Raw genomic sequence first — 19,315 nt, 5'->3', positions numbered from 1 at the left:
CAAAGACGGTTTTCTCTAATGGGTTTTGTTAAATTTTCTGTGTCTGCTACTCTCTATTTATACTATACTATACTATACTAAAGGCAATCTCCACTGGCACAGCATTTAATATTTAAGTGTTTATCTTTTATTGTGTGATATGTCTTCATGCTCTGCAGACAACGGCAATCTTCTGCAATCTTCTGTTTGTTTCTCCAATGAATAATCCGTTAGTGCAGGAAATTGGTTTTGTCTAAAAGTAGCAAGATGTTTGAATGAGTTAGTAACACAGGGAATATTATGCAAGTTTAGTTTGTTGCTCCTTTTGAAGTTCTGTGGTTGGTTATTCTAGTGATAACGAAATGAGCTAAGTCCCAGATAGAAAAATGAGTCAAGTTTTGTCTTGAAGAAAAGTTTTTATCCTTTGATTTTTTTTCAGTACTCTCATTTGCACTTGTCAATCAGTGAGCACAATAAAACAAAACAAAAAACAATTGGCCAAATTTTTCACACTTTCTTTGTTTTGAGATTTGGGGAATTTTCAAGCAGTATGAGATTATTTACCCTGTGTTGTTTGTCTTTTTTCACAACTATGACTGTGTAAACCTCATTTGTATTCCAAGGACAAATCTTAACTTGAGCAGGAGCAATTTTGAGAATGTAGGGCAATAATATAATAATTATAATAATAATATGTTATATATTAATAATATCATTTACCAAGCAAGAATTATGCTGGAGGCTTTATATATTCTCAATCCTTACACAGACCCTACAAATTAAATATCATTTCTTCCAAATGCACGCATGAGGAAATTATTCCTTAACAATTCATAATGTGCATGTGAAAACATTAAAGAGATATCAAGACACAAAAAAATTCAGGACACAAATTTAGGATTTCCAATCATACAGAAGAGGCAATATTTTAGAACAATGTTGTAAACAGGGATATATTTCAAAAACAACATATATGGAAGGATGTCTACGGTATGATCTGTGATATATATGATATATATGATATATATGCATATATGTGTACACACACACATACACACCCCCATACATATCTCAAAATGCATTTTGTGAACACTGAAAAAGATACAAAGACTACATACCAAATCATTAACCTAAGATTGTAGATTAGGAGTAAGGTGTAAGGAGTACCTTCAAATATTACTTTGTAGATTTAACTTTTTTATCAAATAGGATACTGTAAGTTTGTAAATTAGTATTTCAATGACATGATTTGTCAGCTAGGAAACAAACTTTAATTATAAAATCATAGATCTCATAGCTTTCCTGACATTTTACAATTAAAAAAAATTGCCCACTTCTCAATTATTTGGAAAAACAGCTTAACATAATAAACAACATAACATAAAAGAGAAGTTGAAGAAAACCACAGTTCACTTTTTAGATTATTTGAAATCGTTTGTTTGAAAGGCTAAGGCATAAATCAAATATGTATTTTCTAGAATATGCTATTTTTCATCATACACTTAACATTTATATATTTTCATAGTCCTCCTATTTGTATATAAATCATAGGGTTTATTATTGATGGTTTTCTCCTTGCTGTCCTTTTAAATGTAATTCTCAGTAGCTTAGCACCCATAAGTAACCTAGCAACAAGTCAGCTCTCCATTAAGTAAGAAATGAATGCAAACAAAGTGTTACAAAAAACTGTTCAGTTAAGAGTAATGACACATGTGTATTATTAAAAATCTAGATCCACCCTTCTAATTTTTGACATATTTCATGACAGTAGGTGTCGAATTTTTATAATAAATAATATTATTGCTGGTTACAAAAGTACGGCTACCTTCCACCGACTGACCCCAGAATGTCAGTGCTGCGCTCTGCAGAGACCATGCAGTCTGCCCTAGCTGCCATGCAGCAGTTCTATGGCATTAACATGACAGGAAAAGTGGACAGAAACACAATTGAGTAAGTAATGGCACCCATACTCCTTTCCTTTTTGGTCCTGGAGCCAAACTAAGCAGTCTGAAAAACCTTACATGCACTCCACCAATCACACATGGAATCATTTGTCTTATTTAACTTTTCTTTGGAATTTAACCTGTTTTAGTTTCATTCCTCTATAATTTTATAAAACATTTAAGGCTCAAAGTGAAGTTTACTGTCCTGATTTTAGCAACACATCTTCAAAACAGGAAAGAAAATAGGAACAAGCGTCAAACTGGGTGTACAATTGAAGCCACTACAAGAGTAACAGTGAGCTGGTTTGTTGACTGGCAGCACTATGTTGTGCACATCTATTCCCAAATCTCTGTTAATTAGTATCACATTAGTAGCTTGAAATTGACCATAATGGAAATATTTACACCATGGAATTTGGGAAAGGATACAAATCAGGGCTCTTATTTTGGATGGGAGAGGCAGTATCAGAGAATTGGTTGTTAGCACTTTCCCAACTTGCCACTGATGACAATTCTCTAAGTGCACTAAATCAAGAAAGGATTTGCACTAGAAAGTCTCTACTTTCAATTTCTTATTAATAAAGGGCTTGTTCTTAGTCTTTAATAATGTTTGTTATTGACTGATTCATCAATCATACCTTCTTTTATTTATTCAACCAGTAAGTCATTCCTGGAGACTTTATCTGCAAAAAGAGGCATATACAGATTCAGAAGACACAATCTGTTCTTCAAAGCAGCTTTGTTGTCTGCATAGCTAGACATAGTCACAAACTATTTTTATCAGAGGCACACAGTAATTTCTGTGTTTTTATGAAGCAGCATTATTGTTTTTGGACAATAAAGGAGGAAGTGATTAATTCTTTCTGTGAAGAGAAAAATCATTTGTGTTTTTAGAGTTTTTGATACAAAGTGAATCTATTTCCATTATTTAGTTTGGTAATCATATATCAAGCCTCCACAACAACTTTTCTCTCTACTTTCTCAATAAAGGAAGTGAATGTCAAAGGTTAAGTGAAGTCAAGAGTAGCTACAAAACCCAGGTCATTTGACATTTAGTCTAGGGAACTTTCACTGTTGTGTACCTCAGGAAACATTTTTTTTAAATCTTCAATGCCAGCACTCAGACATACTTAATTTTCACATATAATGTATAATTTTGAAATTATATTTGCCTTCTAATGCTTACAGAATGATGTCATAGTATTTCTATTTCATTGAGACAGGAAAGCACATAATGAAAGCCTTAAGATAAAACTTTAAATCAGTTTAAAATAAATACATTACCTCTCCTAGCACTTTTAAGAGATGCATAAATATTAACTTTGATCTATATACTGGAAAATGCATTCAAGAATAAATATAATGCATTCTGCAACAATTAGAAGCTTTTTATCAATATTGGGGATAGAATTTGGACATTTTGAATCTGCTGCCCTCTAATCATTTCAATTCTCTCTTAATAATGTAATATCAAACTTTCATTTTAATTCACAATATACCCCTTGTCCTAAATAAATATAGTTTTAAGTTAATAAGCCAAGATCTTCAGCAGTTCCTGCATTTTGTTGCTGTGTATATTACAGAATTCCATTTAAATTATACTCTTCATTCCAACATTTTACAATGTGCTGTGGACAGCTTTCTTGTTCCATGAATGGAGAGCAATTAGCTTCTGATTCACTTTCTTGGAAAATATGACACAATTCTTAAAAATACAAATAAATTGATGACTTGGGAAATACGTTACCTTAAATTGTTTGAATGTCTAACTTGAAGAGTGCCAGAATAATAGTATGAAGTACTTAATACTTATTAGTAGGTATTACAATTAAGAAAGTATAGTCTTAAAGAAGGTGGCATCTGCAGTTCACCCAGTTTTGAGAGCTCCTGTCGGTCACTGGAAGGACTCAGGATGGCTAGGTTTGATTTCCTAAAGCATCTGGGAAAAGGTCTTTGTCAGGAGACATTGGAAGAGAAATGTGTGCAGGATTTATTTGGGCCTGTCATGTAGAAAGGGGTCTGAAAAGTTTGTTGTTCTCTGGCAGGAGGATATAAAAAATGCAGAGGTGTAGAGAAGGACACAGGTCTTTTGGGGGGCACAGGGTGGCTCAGATTCTAGATCAGGAGAAATGATGGTGTCTATGCGGAAGAGTTAAGTAGCATTTCTGTGATATGGCATTATAGAGAAGGATCAATATACAGGCAACGTCCATCATTTAAAACCAAAGTGTTTTTTGTTTGTTTGCTTGTTTTTTGCTTTTTTATTTTTATTTTTTTGGTTTTGGTGGGTGTTTTGTTTGTTTTTGTTAAACAGAGCCTTGTTCTAATTCTAAGTGAAACCACTAAAGCCTTGTTAAAACCCTCCTCTTCTTCCCTTGCTAGCCTGCCAGGACTTCTCTGCTCCTATGTCTACTTGCAGACTTCACCTTCATTATCACTCGAACTAGAAACCCCGTGGCTTCATTTGCCTCCTGCCTGTCTTTTCTAGTGATGTTATCTCTACTCTTGAGGTGTTATTGCTCAGGGCACTCAGCTCAAATAGAGTACCATTTTTGGAAGTATAACCCTCATAATCATGCTATTAAAGCAATTGTCTGTGCTTTTGTGATCTCAAATGAATATGTGGTAACAATTCATGCTGAAACCACACTCTGTTATTTTACATAGTCAAATTATAAGGTATGGCTTTTTATCTGAGCCTCATTATGTGAAATATGGACTATAGTTATTGACCCAAATTGTTACTCAGAATTAAAATTATATCATCCATTTTCAGATTCTATAAACTTATGTCTAATTTTAGACTTATCAAGATCCATTGTTTTAAATTAATACCTTTGGCAGGCAGACAGACATGTGGTATATTCAATCTATAATTCCTGGGTAATTAAAAGTAGTGTTGACTATCGTGGTAATCCCTATATTATATTGAAGAAATTAACTATTTTCAAGCAACAAATTTAGGTATTACCTTAAATGGCAAATTATATTGCTTTTATATTAGTTAGCAATGGTATTAGAGAGATAATAATAAATACTTATTCCCCAATGATATGAGTTCTTTATCTCATGTTGCAATGATTCTTTTAAATTATAGGTTGTTAGCTAATTTTTGTAAGTAAGCTCACTTAAATTCCTTAATGAATGGAGCAATCTATATTATGCATAAAAAGGTTATATTTAGCAAGGAGAGAAGTAGCAAGGCAATAATGAAAATGAATCTGATATGCCTTTATAATAGTAATTTTTTCATTTTAGTTTATCATATATATGTACACAGTGGTATACACTGAAGCATGCTTGACAATATATTCTTAAAATGGTGAATCTTTCTTTTTGATCTCCATCAATATATGTATATATATATGTGTGTATATATTATCTTTTAATATATTGGATGATCTAAGTAATTCTGCTTAATTTATTCAAACAATGCCCTATTCAACTTAACTGAAATTAATTTAAGGCTGAATAGGGAGCAATTTTTTTAAAAAATTGTAAAACTATAGTGGTATTTGGACTTCTAATTTGATAATTGAAATACTTATTTAGATATATCAAGAATGCCAACATTTTTGTCTTAATTATCAATGTTTCATGATTTTTATTCTTTTATCTAAATGAAGTTAATATTCTATCTTTTTCAATTTGTATATAAAATATATGTTCTTCAGTAATTAAAGTACTTTTTTTTTTTCTGAATATACCAATGGTGCTCAAACATTATAACATTATAGGATAGATCAGTCCTCCTTTTGGTGGCTATAGAAGGCTGGTTGATAGTTAAATGAGCAGGGGCCTTATATTCCCATTCTGAAAGGTGAAAGGTGAAAGCATTAATTGCAGCAGACACTAACTCAACTTTTGTTCGCATTGAAGATCATTGTGGCTTGATACAGTTCTCTGCGCTCAGGTGTTTGGGTACTTTTGCTTTGCCATTTCAGCTTTGTGAATAACACACGTGTCCATGCAGGCAACTAATGAGTTGACAGAAAAAAGAAACTCTGGACCAGAGCGAGCTGCCAGCCATAAATGTTTTGAGCCCTAAGTTTATTTCCTTCTAAAAATCTGCTCATGACTACTGGAGTTGACTCTCTGAATATGAATAAAACCTAAGAATTTTTAAAGTAGCTAAAATAAGCATATTTTAAAATTTCTAGAAGGATCCCTTGGGGATAACTATAAATAATAGATAATATTACTCTTACCTTTTGTAAAGATAATGTAAGGATACTGTAGGCACTCGAATGTAAGGATACCGTGGGCACTCAAGCGGAGGGGGAAAAGCATTCCCTAGCAAAATGGCGCCCTTCCGGGTTCTTCTCCGCAGTAAACAAGCCTATCGGCACCAACACCCAAGCCCATCCTGCCAAACCTCAGCCAGTCCAATCAGCTACTGCCCCATCCACCCCCCTATCCAACCCCGGAACTGCAGCTCCCTATAAATGTACGCACAGTCCTTGAATAAAGCGGAACTTCTCTGGCGAACTGTTAGCCCGGGTCTCGCGTGATTCCTTCGTCCGTGCGCCCTTCACCTTTTATTAAAACTTGGAAAATCTGGAGGATGGAAACCTGTTTAACATATTGTGCTAATGAATATTGTTCTTAGAATACTAACTGATAAGACACAAAAATATATTTGGGGGCACTTTTCTTTTTCTTGGTAATAGTGGGTGTATTTGTATACAGCCACTATGTGGTTCAACTTCAACTGCAAGGGCGTAGTATTCCCATCATGTTCTATTAAAGAGCTGCCTTCCTGTAGCACCGCTAAGGAGCACCATGTTCAGGCACTACAACTTGAAGACACTTTTTGGAGTCGTGCAGTAGTTGGCCCTAGTTTGGCATGAGTGCCCAACATAGTTTTTTAAAAAATGTATTTTACTGAAACTAATGGGTACTTTTTCATATGCTGTGTATGTATAACTAGTATACATATACTGCAAACTTGTTTCAAAGCTTGTTTACACAAAGTAGAGGATAGTATAGCTGTTGGTATTTCTGGGAAGACCCCCTGTTTTGAATATCTTAAAATATTGCTTGTTAAGATAAAAGTCAAAGTGAGCTGAAACATGTTGATATCTGTATGCTGCTGTTGCTTCTACTCCTACTACCACTAGTCCAACTAATTCCTGATATTTGTAAAACAATAATTAGTATAATTATAAGTTAATAATAATAGCAGTTACTAGCTGCTAGGCACTATTCTAAGTCTTTTGCTTTCTTTAAATAATTTAATCCTCAAAATAACTCAATATGGGAGGTAATGTTATCATTTCCATTTGATAGATGAGGAAACTGAGGTATAAAAAGAAACAACAACCTGTCTGATGTCATAGGGCTAGTGAGTCAGTGGAGCTGGGGTGGGACCCTACAGTATGACCCCAGATCCCTGTTCTCAACTTTCACACTCCTCTCAAGAGCATGGAGTTTAGTTGTTTTCCTTTCAAGTCAAATTAATTTAAATGAGGCCATTAATGATCTGATCAATGAATTTAAAAATGCTCTGGGTTGCAAAAAATTAAATCAATTTTGAAAATCACTGATATATTTACAAAAATCACTGTTATTTACACCTTGATAACGACAAAATGCCTTTCTTGTAGTTCACCCTCCATCCCCTCCACCCAGCAGTGCCCCATCCTTGTGTCTTTATTTACTTTGGAATATCAACTTAATATTCTCAACAAATGAGTCAGTCAAAAAAAAGGACATGTCTGTGAGTTGTGTGTTGACACAGTGAAAATAAGTACATTTGAGCAGCAAACTGGACACTTTCATAAAAAAGCACTGCCAGAAACTAATGCATTATGGAAAGGTTAATAAAGGTGACAACTAGATTTTGCCAAGTTGCCAGTTGGTAATAAACAAACTATATATTAATTCCTGCTTTTGTGTACAGGTATATATGGTATTTACCAAATTGATATTTGAATGTAACTAATATTTTGGTACATAATAAATTCATATTGATCTTGTGGCAACTAGAAATGAATCCAATTGCCAGACTTTGTCTGAATAAAAGCTGTGGTAGACTGAATGTTAGCAGAAAGTAGGGGAGGATGATACCTGGATAGCAGGCATGGGCATTAGAAGGTGTACAGGCTTTCGGCTGTGATAAGGCATTAGATAAATTGGTACAAGTCTGGGGTAGCAAAATCATGATTTTCTTTTTAACTACATGTAACGTTAGAGATGATGACAGGATAGCTAGATGGAGATGTGAGAGCACTTATCCCGTTACATTGTAACTTTTTATTATGCATGTCTTACCTATCAACTGGGATCTCAGCAAGCAAGGGACACTTGCCTTGTTTCTTTTTTATCCCTACTTTCTTTCATATCTTTTAGCATGTTGTAAAAGCTCAAAAATATTATAGGATGAATGAATCATGATGAAATGCATAATTGAATGAACAAATAGTTGGAACATAAGAAGAAAAAAAAAACTATGAAGTGTGCAGAAGCCTGAGTAATACATAAATTAGCAGACATATCTTTTAGCACAGGAATCTAACATTTATCCCTAAAAACCCTGTCCTTTGGAACATGCACATAATTCAGACGCAGTAAGAGATACAAGAGACATTCTGAAGGCAGAAGAGACTACGCTGTGGTAGACTGAATGTTAGCAGAAAGTAGGGGAGGATGATACCTGGATAGCAGGCATGGGCATTAGAAGGTGTACAGGCTTTCGGCTGTGATAAGGCATTAGATAAATTGGTACAAGTCTGGGGTAGCAAAATCATGATTTTCTTTTTAACTACATGTAACGTTAGAGATGATGACAGGATAGCTAGATGGAGATGTGAGAGCACTTATCCCGTTACATTGTAACTTTTTATTATGCATGTCTTACCTATCAACTGGGATCTCAGCAAGCAAGGGACACTTGCCTTGTTTCTTTTTTATCCCTACTTTCTTTCATATCTTTTAGCATGTTGTAAAAGCTCAAAAATATTATAGGATGAATGAATCATGATGAAATGAATAATTGAATGAACAAATAGTTGGAACATAAGAAGAAAAAAAAACTATGAAGTGTGCAGAAGCCTAAGTAATACATAAATTAGCAGACATATCTTTTAGCACAGGAATCTAACATTTATCCCTAAAAACCCTGTCCTTTGGAACATGCACAAAATTCATTGAGAAAACTTTTACTGGTCCCAAAATATGCATGACTTAAAATGAAAGTGTATATTAATAAATTTAAAATTTTTAATTATTGCCTTCATCTTTTAATTTTACATATATTGATTTTAGAGAATATATTGTCATTGAAAATACATTTTATCCTGATTATAGCTAATTCTATTTTGTCCATTTTTATCCAGCTATCCATTTCAAAATTATTTCTCTTCCCAGGGCACTTACTTAAATATTTTCCTTAGATCAATGTATGTGTAACTGCATCCCACATTAAGTAAGTGTATTCTTGTCTTATGATTACGTGTTTATTCTCCCAGTACTTTGAGTGACATAAGGATAAGTATCTACCTTAGGAATATTATAAATTTTTTGAGAATATAATCAATGACATACCCACATGTAAAAGCAACTTAAATAATCACAGGCAAACTGCTAATGGTTAATATTTGTTAGTAAAATATGTATCTAGGTCTTAAAATATGCAGTAAAAATAATCATCTTTCCTTAAAAAGTGAAGTGTTCCTTTCTATCTATTTAATGGATACTCATTGAATATCTCTTCTATGCCAGGAATTGTGCAGGGTACTGGGAGTATGTAGATCCCCTGCCTAAGTATAGTGAAATATCTCTCAAATTAAGTGGGTTTAGTAATGTGCTGGGAGTGTTAGTTAAAAATAAGAGGTCTCCAGTCTCAGCTCCAGAGTTCAATTCCACAGGGCTGGTCAGCCTCCTAAGAGTTAGTATTTACATGACATCTCATTTGATTTGGAGACTTTAATAAAGGAGAAAGGTGATTTTCTGAAGTAACTCTACAATGCATTTAAACTAGAATGGAATTCATTATATCTGATAACTGCAATGTCTACATTACTGGGTGTCATCTCTATATTAAATTCGTTTCCATTTAAAATATATAGAAATTAAGTGTTTGGTGAAATGCAGCAAAACTTGATTCTTTTTTCTTTTCCATTTTCTGAATCATATAACACCACAAATATTCTGCATTAGCTTTGTACTTATCAAGTTAAAGGGACTAATGAACAGTAAAGCCATTATGTAAGGCACTAAAGTAAAACTGCTTAAAATCTGAAAATTCATCTCCTTAGACAAGATTTAAGAATAGATAAAAAACATAACAATGTTCAAATGAGGCTCTTTAGAAAAGATATTAGACTACTATATCTGTATAAGAATTAAAATTAATAAATTGAAACATCATATCATTTCCTAATATAAATATGTTAAACCTTATTCTTGTGATGGTAAACCTCATATTCAGAAAAAAAATATGTCATGCATTGAGTTTGGTTATTATTAAAGATCCAAAGCAAATGGCTACTTCTCAGAGATAGGAATCATGATCAGATGAAAAGAAGAAAAAAGTAGAGAAATGCAAATGTTATTAGAACAAATATTCACTGCTATGTAAGCCACAAGGGAGTAGCATATTCCCTACTGACTCCTGGATTTAAAGTTATATAGTAGATTAAAATAATTCTTGAATGTTAAAGGTGGACGACACCTTAATCTCATTTTATGAATGACACTAGGGATTAATGTCTTGCCCAAGGTTATATATATTATTAACACCAGATTCTGGTTAGAAGCTTTAGAGTGCTTTAGTCTACAGTTAGCTCAAAATGAATCAGAGAGAGGAAAATTATATAAAGGATCTGAGTAGTAAACTAGGGATTTTTTTGATCATTCAGAAAAAATATGCTATCTACTTAGATTCAAATTGCAAGAAAATTGAGTTTTTACTTACCTGTTGGCTGTTTGCATAATCACTGTCTCAGAGTAACCTCTTAATTGATTTCCTTCTGAAATTAATGATTAAGGTTGTTGGTAAATAACTGGATAATACTGAACCTCTTAATTGATTTCCTTCTGAAATTAATGATTAAGGTTGTTGGTAAATAACTGGATAACTGTTGATAAATAACTTTTTACAGTTGGATGAAGAAGCCTCGATGTGGTGTACCTGACCAGACAAGAGGAAGCTCCAAATTTAATATTCGCCGAAAGCGATATGCATTAACAGGACAGAAGTGGCAGCACAAGCACATCACTTACAGGTATAGGAACTAGTGATGAATTTCCCTTTTTCTCCCATTTTTTCTTCTTATTTTGCTATTTGTCTTGACCTTTTTTCTGTCTTCTGCGCATTGACTACATGTTAGCATATAGTGATGTTGTTAACATAAGGACTTAAAACTGCATTTGAGAGGAGAATACATTGTCCATTTGGGGACTTTGTTAACATTCTTGGAACACTTGGTTTCTTTCTGTAAACTATGTCTTCCACCTTTTTGAATGAGTGCCAGTGTTCTGAAGGGCTGTGAGATGACTATTCTAACACATTGCATTCTTTGACAAGTACTCATAATCTAAAAAATAGTCAGGTAATCGTTATATAAATAATTGTCATTTAAACAAAATGTTTTTGAATTTATTAATTAACTTTTTGTATCAGTCTAATCATTTTACTTTTTATCCTTTTTGTAATTATGCAAGTGATTCATCCTTTCTTGTTTTGTCTCCAGTGATACAAAATCTCTTCTAACACAGAGTGACAATTGTTGTTAATGGAGATGTTCATATTTATTCATTGAACAAGTGCTTATTGAGTCCCAGTATGAACAAAGAACAATGCTAGGCCCTGAGCATATAGCAGTGAGTAAAACATGGGGACTGTCTATCCTCATGGAATTTACAGTGATTTGGAGAAGTTAAACAACGTATAAATGTGATGCCTGTTATGAAAAGAAAGGGACAGGATGTAAGAGAAGTATAAACCAGGGTCAGTCAACCCATTCTAGGAAACCAGGGAAGATGTCCCTAAAGAAATAGCCTTTTGGCTGAGACCCATAGGAAGAGAAAGAACTTGGTAAACCAATGAGTAGGGGAAAAGAAAGATACTTTGGGGAGAGGATAGAATATCAGGAATCATCTCTATCAAATTACAGGAATAGGAGAGAGAATTTTATAATTCTTATACATTGTGTAAAATAACCCTTCATGCATGTTTAAGGATAAAATTAAAAACTCAATATATTTGTTTTCTATCTATGTAACTAGAAATGTCATTTGAGCTTATTTTGGTTATTTGGAGAACATTTTTCGGTGTTTTTTTATATTCTTATGCTATCTTCCTAGATACCATGCTACTAGATTATTGTCTTTTGCAACTTATTTCTGCAGATAAGAGAAATCAGAGATGAAGCAGCTTTAGGCCAAGCTCATGAAATTGGTATTCATCATCATTTAAATTTGTCCATCAGATTTTTTACTTAACAAAAAAGTTTTACCATCTGTACAATTTACACTGTCAAAAAACAGTTAACAAAGCATTATACCAATAAATTGATAAGTAATAGAGCTTGTATTTTCCCAATAAGTGGAATATTCATGTCTTTTGTCCAATAAGCACTCTTCTTGTAAATGAAATTAGTCATCACATAGTGCATAGTAACAGGAAAAATTAGATACATGTTAAAAAGCATTGTAGACTTTGAGGAAAAATGATGGAAAAAGATTCCTTTTCTTGACAGATGGCAGAATAAAATATAAATATAAATATATCAGAATATAAAGCCTGAATTATATGCTCGATTGGGGTAAAGCCTAGATGAAATATATTGAAATATATTAAAGATATTAAAAAGTATCTTAAAATTCTCCTGGTAAGCTGTGATTCTCTGTGTTTGCCTCTCCTTCTAGTTTTTGGGTGGCAGTTTGCCCTGTGACCTCAATTTTCTGATGGAGTTAAAAAAGAGTTTTTCATTTTTAGTTTGTTCACTTTATTTCTTATAAGAGCAAAGAATAAATCTACAAAATATGTGTGCATCTTTTGTGGGGAAAATTATGAGTCTTTACTGAAAGGTATAACAGAAGACCAAAAATAAGTGGTGAGATATATTTTGCTCTAGAAAGACTTAATATTGTAAGGTTTAAGTTCGCCACAAATCCAAAGCAATTCTAACAAAAATTACAGCATGATTTTGTTTTATAATTATAACAAACTGAATAAAACATATCTGAGGGAGAGTGAAGGCCAAGGGGAACATCAAGATGTTCCCACCCACTAGATGTAAAGACTTACTTTAAATCAATACTAAATTATGGCAATGTGTGGTAATAGCACAGAGATGGACAAACAGGCTGATAGTACTGACAAGAGATCACAGACAGACCCCTGAATATGTAATAAATTGGTTTATGCCAGCATAGGCCTTGTAGATCAGTGGGAAAAGGATATTTTATTTATAAAATTATATTGTGATAATGGATTCTTCATATGGAAAACAAAGAAAATTGAATTGAATTTGTACCCCATATCATATGCAGAAAGTTCAGTAAATGGTAATTGGGTTAAAGAGTATAATCAACTATAGAACCATAAAACTTAGACAACTCCAAATATTGATACTTCCTGTTTTCATTTCAGATAGTGTCCTTTTTTGGCCTGATTTCCAAACTGTTGACAGTACCCCCTATTTAGTCTCTCATCCTTAGCTACTGACTACTTCTTTCCTTTGGAAGGAATGAAGGGAGGGAGGGAGGGAGGGAGGGTTAAGAACCACTGTATTCAAAACTGTAATTTCACTTATGCTGTATTCCTGTACTGGCAGTGATCTCAGCCAGTTTTGGACATTCATGTAATTGTTTGTTCCTATAAACTTCCAGGTAATTGATAAGCACAGCATGTGGTTGAGAGTCCTGTATTAGGAAAAAAAAGACCTGGTTTGAATTCTGACTCTGATACTTATTACCAGTAAAATTAGGATCAAGTTACTTAAATACAACAAGTTTCAATTTCCCTGTGTGCAAAGTGAGTATTATAATATTACCTACATCATAAATCTTGGGGAAAAATTAAGTAAGATAATGAAAAACATAGTAAACTTAACACAACGCTTGAAATATAATGCTTAGTAAATAGCAACTATCATTTAACTCTGATACTTATTACCAGTAAAATTAGGATCAAGTTACTTAAATACAACAAGTTTCAATTCCCTGTGTGCAAAGTGAGTATTGTAATATTACCTACATCATAAATCTTGGGGAAAAATTAAGTAAGATAATGAAAAACATAATAAACTTAACACAATGCTTGAAATATAATGCTTAGTAAATAGCAACTATCATTTTTACTCCTTTTAATTTATCATACAAATTGTAGAAATTGTTGAGAGTGTTCTAACAGGACTATAGAAAGTTGGGAATAAAAGCTAAGGACATTACATTTTAAAGTAATATACGTAACATGTTAAGAAATTGCCTAGTGTATAGTAAGTACTATATAAGCAGTTGCTACTATTTTTCTTACTATATTTAGAGAAATAAATACAAAATCTGACATTTAAGCTCAAAAGGTAATTATTTATGAAAAGGATAGCTGAAGTGTGCCATGACAACATGCAGACAAGAGTTGGTGTGAGTGTGGTAGAATTTAGGTTTTATTTGATAGCAAACTTATTATAAGCCAACAGTATAATGTGTGTGACTCAGAAAAAGCTAAAATGAGCAAATTTCATTGATAGAGAGCAATCAATTTCTCTATCAATTAATTGATCTCTATCAATTGATAGAGTCATGGTGATGCTAATTTTTCTTCTTGCTTTGTTTGCTAAGCTTTACATGATGTACACGTTTCTCTTTTGGCCAGCACATTTTCAGCTGCTTCCTGACAAATTAATGTATGCCTCTGAAAAAGCAATCAAAATGCTAAGGGAGCATGAAAGCAGTTTGCATGAGGAACGGCTCAAGATTAGAGTTAAGGATTCTCAACATAACGGAAGGAAAATTGAAGGGGGAGATTTCCAGTTACTCTCAAATATTGAAAGGCTTTCAGAAAAATCTAATGTGAGTCTTCTTCAGCATTAGAGGCATTTAAACCAAGAAATTTATTCACTTGTAAGATAATTAGAGACCATTTGTGTAATGGTTGAAAAGTTAGTTGTTGAATAAATTAATGAATTCTAAGTAGACTTTGGTTAAACTTTCTTCATAACAATGATAGAAACTGATCGAGTAACATAATTTTTATCAAATAGATCTTTATTTCCATAGTTTGCTGAATATTATATAAAATAGACTTAGAGTCTAAATTCCTTTTATCTTAAAAATCTAAATTCCAAAATATTATTTTACATGATAAATAGCCAGTGGGACAGGTACCTAAATTGCCAGATGAATACTTTTTAAAAATTATATTGTTGAGTATTCATAATATACTAATATAGTAATTCTATGTTATATTGCATTGATTAGTGTTGATTTCCCCAGTATATTCATTCTTTAACTAGCCTTGGCTTTATTTTTTTTCCCTTTTTTTGAAAGTCTTGATTTAAAAAAAAAAAATTAATTTTATCATTACACGATTAGTGTTGATTTCCCCAGTATATTCATTCTTTAACTAGCCTTGGCTTTATTTTTTTTCCTTTTTTTGAAAGTCTTGATTTAAAAAAAAAAATTAATTTTATCATTACACGATGTTGTTTTTTGTGGCCCTTTACCAATTTCTCCCTAATCCCTCCTCTCCCTCCCTCTTTCCCACCTCTGGCCACCTCAGTTATGTTCTCTCGTTTTGAAAGCTCAATGAATTTTTGTTATTGTTGTAACTTTCTTTCTTTTTTTATCTGTTTATTTTTTTTCCCTCAGCTCCCACTTATTATTAAACACATATGGTACTTCTCATTCTATACCAGGCTTATTTTACTTAACATAATTTTCTCTAAATTCATCTATGTCACTGCAAATGGCAGAATTGTGTCCCTTTTTACGGGGAAGTAATATTCCATTGTGTACATATACCACGTTTTACTTATCCAATCATCTGTCAGTGAACATTTGGTTTGGTTCCAACTCTTAGCTATTGTAAATAGAGCTACAGTAAACATGGGAGTGCAAGTATCCCTCTGGCATGATGATTTCCATTTCTTTGGATGTACACCCAGCAATAGGATTGCTGGATTATATGGCAGTTCTATGTGTAGTTGTTTGAGGAAACTCCATACTACTTTCTATAATGGCTGCACCAATTTATAGTCCCACCAACAGTGTAGGAGGGTTCCCCTTTCTCCTCATCCTTGTCAGCATTTGTTATTCTCTGTCTTTTTGATGATAGCCGGTCTAACTGGTGTGAGATGATATCTCAAAGTCAGGTAATGCGATGCCTCCACCTTTATTTTTTTTTGCTCAGGATTGCTTTGAGTATTTGAGTTCTTCTGTTGTTGCGCATGAATGTTATGATTGTTTTTTTCCATTTTTGTGAAGCATGTCATTGGTATTTTGATGGGGATTGCATTGAATCTGTAGATCACTTTGAGTAGTGTGGACATTTTTACAATATTAATTCTTCCAATCCAGGAGAATGGAATGTCTTTCCATATTTTTGTTCCCTCTATTAATGTCTTTCAGCAGTGGTTTGTAATTCTCCTTATCGAGATCTTTCACCTCCTTGGTTAATTTTATTCCTAGGTATTTTGTTGATGACTGTTGTAAATGAGCTTGTTTTCTTGATTTCTTTTTCTGCTAGTTTGTTATTCGAGTGTAAAAATGCTTCTGATTTTTATTTATTTTTTTAATCAGTTATGAATATTCATGATATACAAAGCTGACTGTCACCCCTTGTGCCCAAGATGTGAGGGCCAGATCCATGCTGGCAGCATGCCCATTACCAGAAATAGCGATTGTACCCCGTGTCCCTCACCTAATTTTCCCCAGCCTCCCTCCCATCCCCCTTCCCCTACTCCACTTTGTATCTCTAGATATGCTCTCTCCCTCTGGAAGTCCAACACACCACTGTGGTCTTTCTTTCCTTCCTTCTTTCTCTCTTAGGTCCCACTTATGAGTGAGTACATGTGGTATTTATCTCTCTGTGCTTTGCTTATTTAACTCAACATAAGTTTCTCCAAGCTCATCCATGTTGTTGCAAATGGGAGTATTTCATTCTTTTTTATGGCAGGAGACTATTCCATGGTGTATATATACCACAGTTTCCTTATCCATTAATCCATTGATAGACATTTAGGTTGGTTCCATATCTTGGTGATTAGAAACAGAGCTGTGATGAACATAAGAGTGCACGTATCCCTTCAACATGATGAATTCCATTCCTTTAGGTATATACTGAGAAGAGGGATTGCTGGATCGTATGGAAGATCTATCTGTAGTTTTTGAGGAACCTCTATACCGTTTTCCATAGTGGTTGTACTAACTTACAGTCCCACCAAGAGTGTGGAAGCATACCCTTCTCTCTACACCCTTGCCAGCATTTGTTATTCACTGTCTTTTTGATTATAGTCAGTCTAACTGGGGTGAGGTGATGTCTCAGTGTGGTTTTAATTTGCATTTCCCTGATGACTAATGATGGTGAGCATTTTTTTTATGTACCTGTTGGTTATTTGTATGTCTTCTTTTGAAAAATGTCTATTTGGCTCCTTTGCCCATTTTTTTGATACTGATTTTTGTGTGTTGATTTTGTATCCTGCAACTTTACTGGAATCATTTATGATTTCTGACAGTTTTTTGGTAGAATATTTAGGTTTTTCTGTGTATAGGATCATGTCATCTGCACACATGGTCAGTTTAACTTTGTCTTTTCTAATCTGGATACACTTCATGTCTTCCTCTTGCCTGATTGATCTAGCTAGTACTTCTGATATGATGGAGTTTGGATGTGTTGTCCCCTCCAAAACTCATGTGGAAATTTGATCCCCAATGTGGCAGTGTTGGAAACTGATTGAGTCATGGGGCGGATCCCTTATGAATGGATTAATGCTCTCCCTGGGGGAGGGGGGAGTAAAGAGTGAGTTCTTGCTCTATTAGTTCCCGTGAGAGCTTGTTATATATAGGATCCTGGTACATCCTCTCTTGCTTCCTCTCTCACCATATGAACTGCTTGTACCGCCAGTTGCCTGCCACTTTTCTGCCATGAGTAGAAGCAGCCTGAGGCCCATGCCAGATGCAGCTGTCCCAGAATCATAAGCCAAATAAACCTCTTTCCTTTATAAATTACCCAGTCTCAGGTATTTCTGTTATAGCAACACAAAACGGACTAAAACATGATATTATGTTAAATAGGAGTGGTGAGAGTGGGCTTTCAACTTTTCCCCAATCAGGATGACTTTAGCATTTGGTTTGTGGTATATGGCTTTTATTGTGTTGAGATATTTTCCTTCTATACCTAATTTGCTGAGAGTCTTTATCATGAAGGGATGTCGGATTTTGTCAAATGATTTTTCTGTGTCTATTGAGTTAATCGTATGGTTTTCATCCTTGATTTTGTTGATGTGGTGAATCATATTTATTGACTTGCGAGTGTTGAACCATCCTTGCATAACTGGGATGAATTCCACTTGATCATGGTGTATAACTTTTTTGATGGGATGCTATATTCCAGTTGCTAATATTTTGTTGAAGATTTTTGTGTCTATGTTCATCAGCGATTGGCCTGTAATTTTTTTTCTTATATCTTTGTCTGGTTTTGATATCAGTGTGATGCTGGCATGATAGAATGAAGTTAGGAGAATGGCCATTCTTTCAATTTTTTGGGATTGTTTGAAGATAATTGGTGTTAATTCCTCTTTAAAGGTTTGGAAGAATTCAGCAGTAAAGCAACTCAGTCCTGGCCTATTTTTTTTATGAGAAATTGCTGATTTCTGCTTCAATTTCACTGCTTGTTATTGGTGTATTCAGGTTTTCTATTTCTTCTTGGTTCAGTCTTTGTAGTTCGTATGTGTCCAAAAATTTATCCATTTCCTCCAGGTTTTCAAATTTGTTGGTATATAGTTGTTTGTAATAGGTGCTAATGATTTTTTGTATTTCTGTGGTGTCTGTTGTAATGTTTCCATTTTCATTTCTAATTTTTGTTATTTTGGTCTTCTCTTTTTCTTCTCATAGTTAGCCTAGCTAATAGCTTGTCTTTTTTATTCATCTCCTCAAAAATCCAACTTTTTGTTTCATTGATGATTCGTATTGTTTTGGGACCTCTGTTTCATTTAGTTCTGCTCTGATCTTAATTATATCTTTCAGTATACTAATTTTGGGACTGGATTGTTCTTGTTTTTCTAGTTCTTTGAGTTGTAGCATAAGGTTATTAAAAATTTTTCTATTCTTTGGGCCGGCCCAGTGGCGCACTGCTACAGTGCGCCGCTTGGGAGTGCAGCGGCGCTCCCGCCGAGGGTTCGGATCCCACATACAGACTGGCGGCTCACTGGCTGAGCGAGGTGTGG

The 19,315-nt window shown here is 33.8% G+C and overlaps 1 protein-coding gene across 1 annotated transcript in view; it reads left to right on the top strand.

Annotated features, from left to right (window-relative positions):
- Positions 1 to 1,789: 1,789 nt before the first annotated feature.
- Positions 1,790 to 19,315, top strand: part of LOC103607451 (matrix metalloproteinase-16-like) — a gene marked incomplete at its 3' end in the record, with an annotated part of 29,840 nt that continues 12,314 nt past the window's right edge. The window contains exons 1-2 of the mRNA XM_008591958.1: positions 1,790 to 1,929; positions 11,027 to 11,149. Coding sequence (XP_008590180.1) covers positions 1,826 to 1,929; positions 11,027 to 11,149 — 227 coding nt within the window. The remainder of the gene's footprint in view (positions 1,930 to 11,026; positions 11,150 to 19,315) is intronic.

The sequence above is a fragment of the Galeopterus variegatus genome, unplaced genomic scaffold (genome assembly GCF_000696425.1).
Source record: "Galeopterus variegatus unplaced genomic scaffold, G_variegatus-3.0.2 Scaffold7437, whole genome shotgun sequence".
Lineage (NCBI taxonomy): Eukaryota > Metazoa > Chordata > Mammalia > Dermoptera > Cynocephalidae > Galeopterus > Galeopterus variegatus.
The sequence above is the reverse complement of the archived record's forward strand: the minus strand, read 5'-3'. Positions and strand labels throughout refer to the sequence as shown.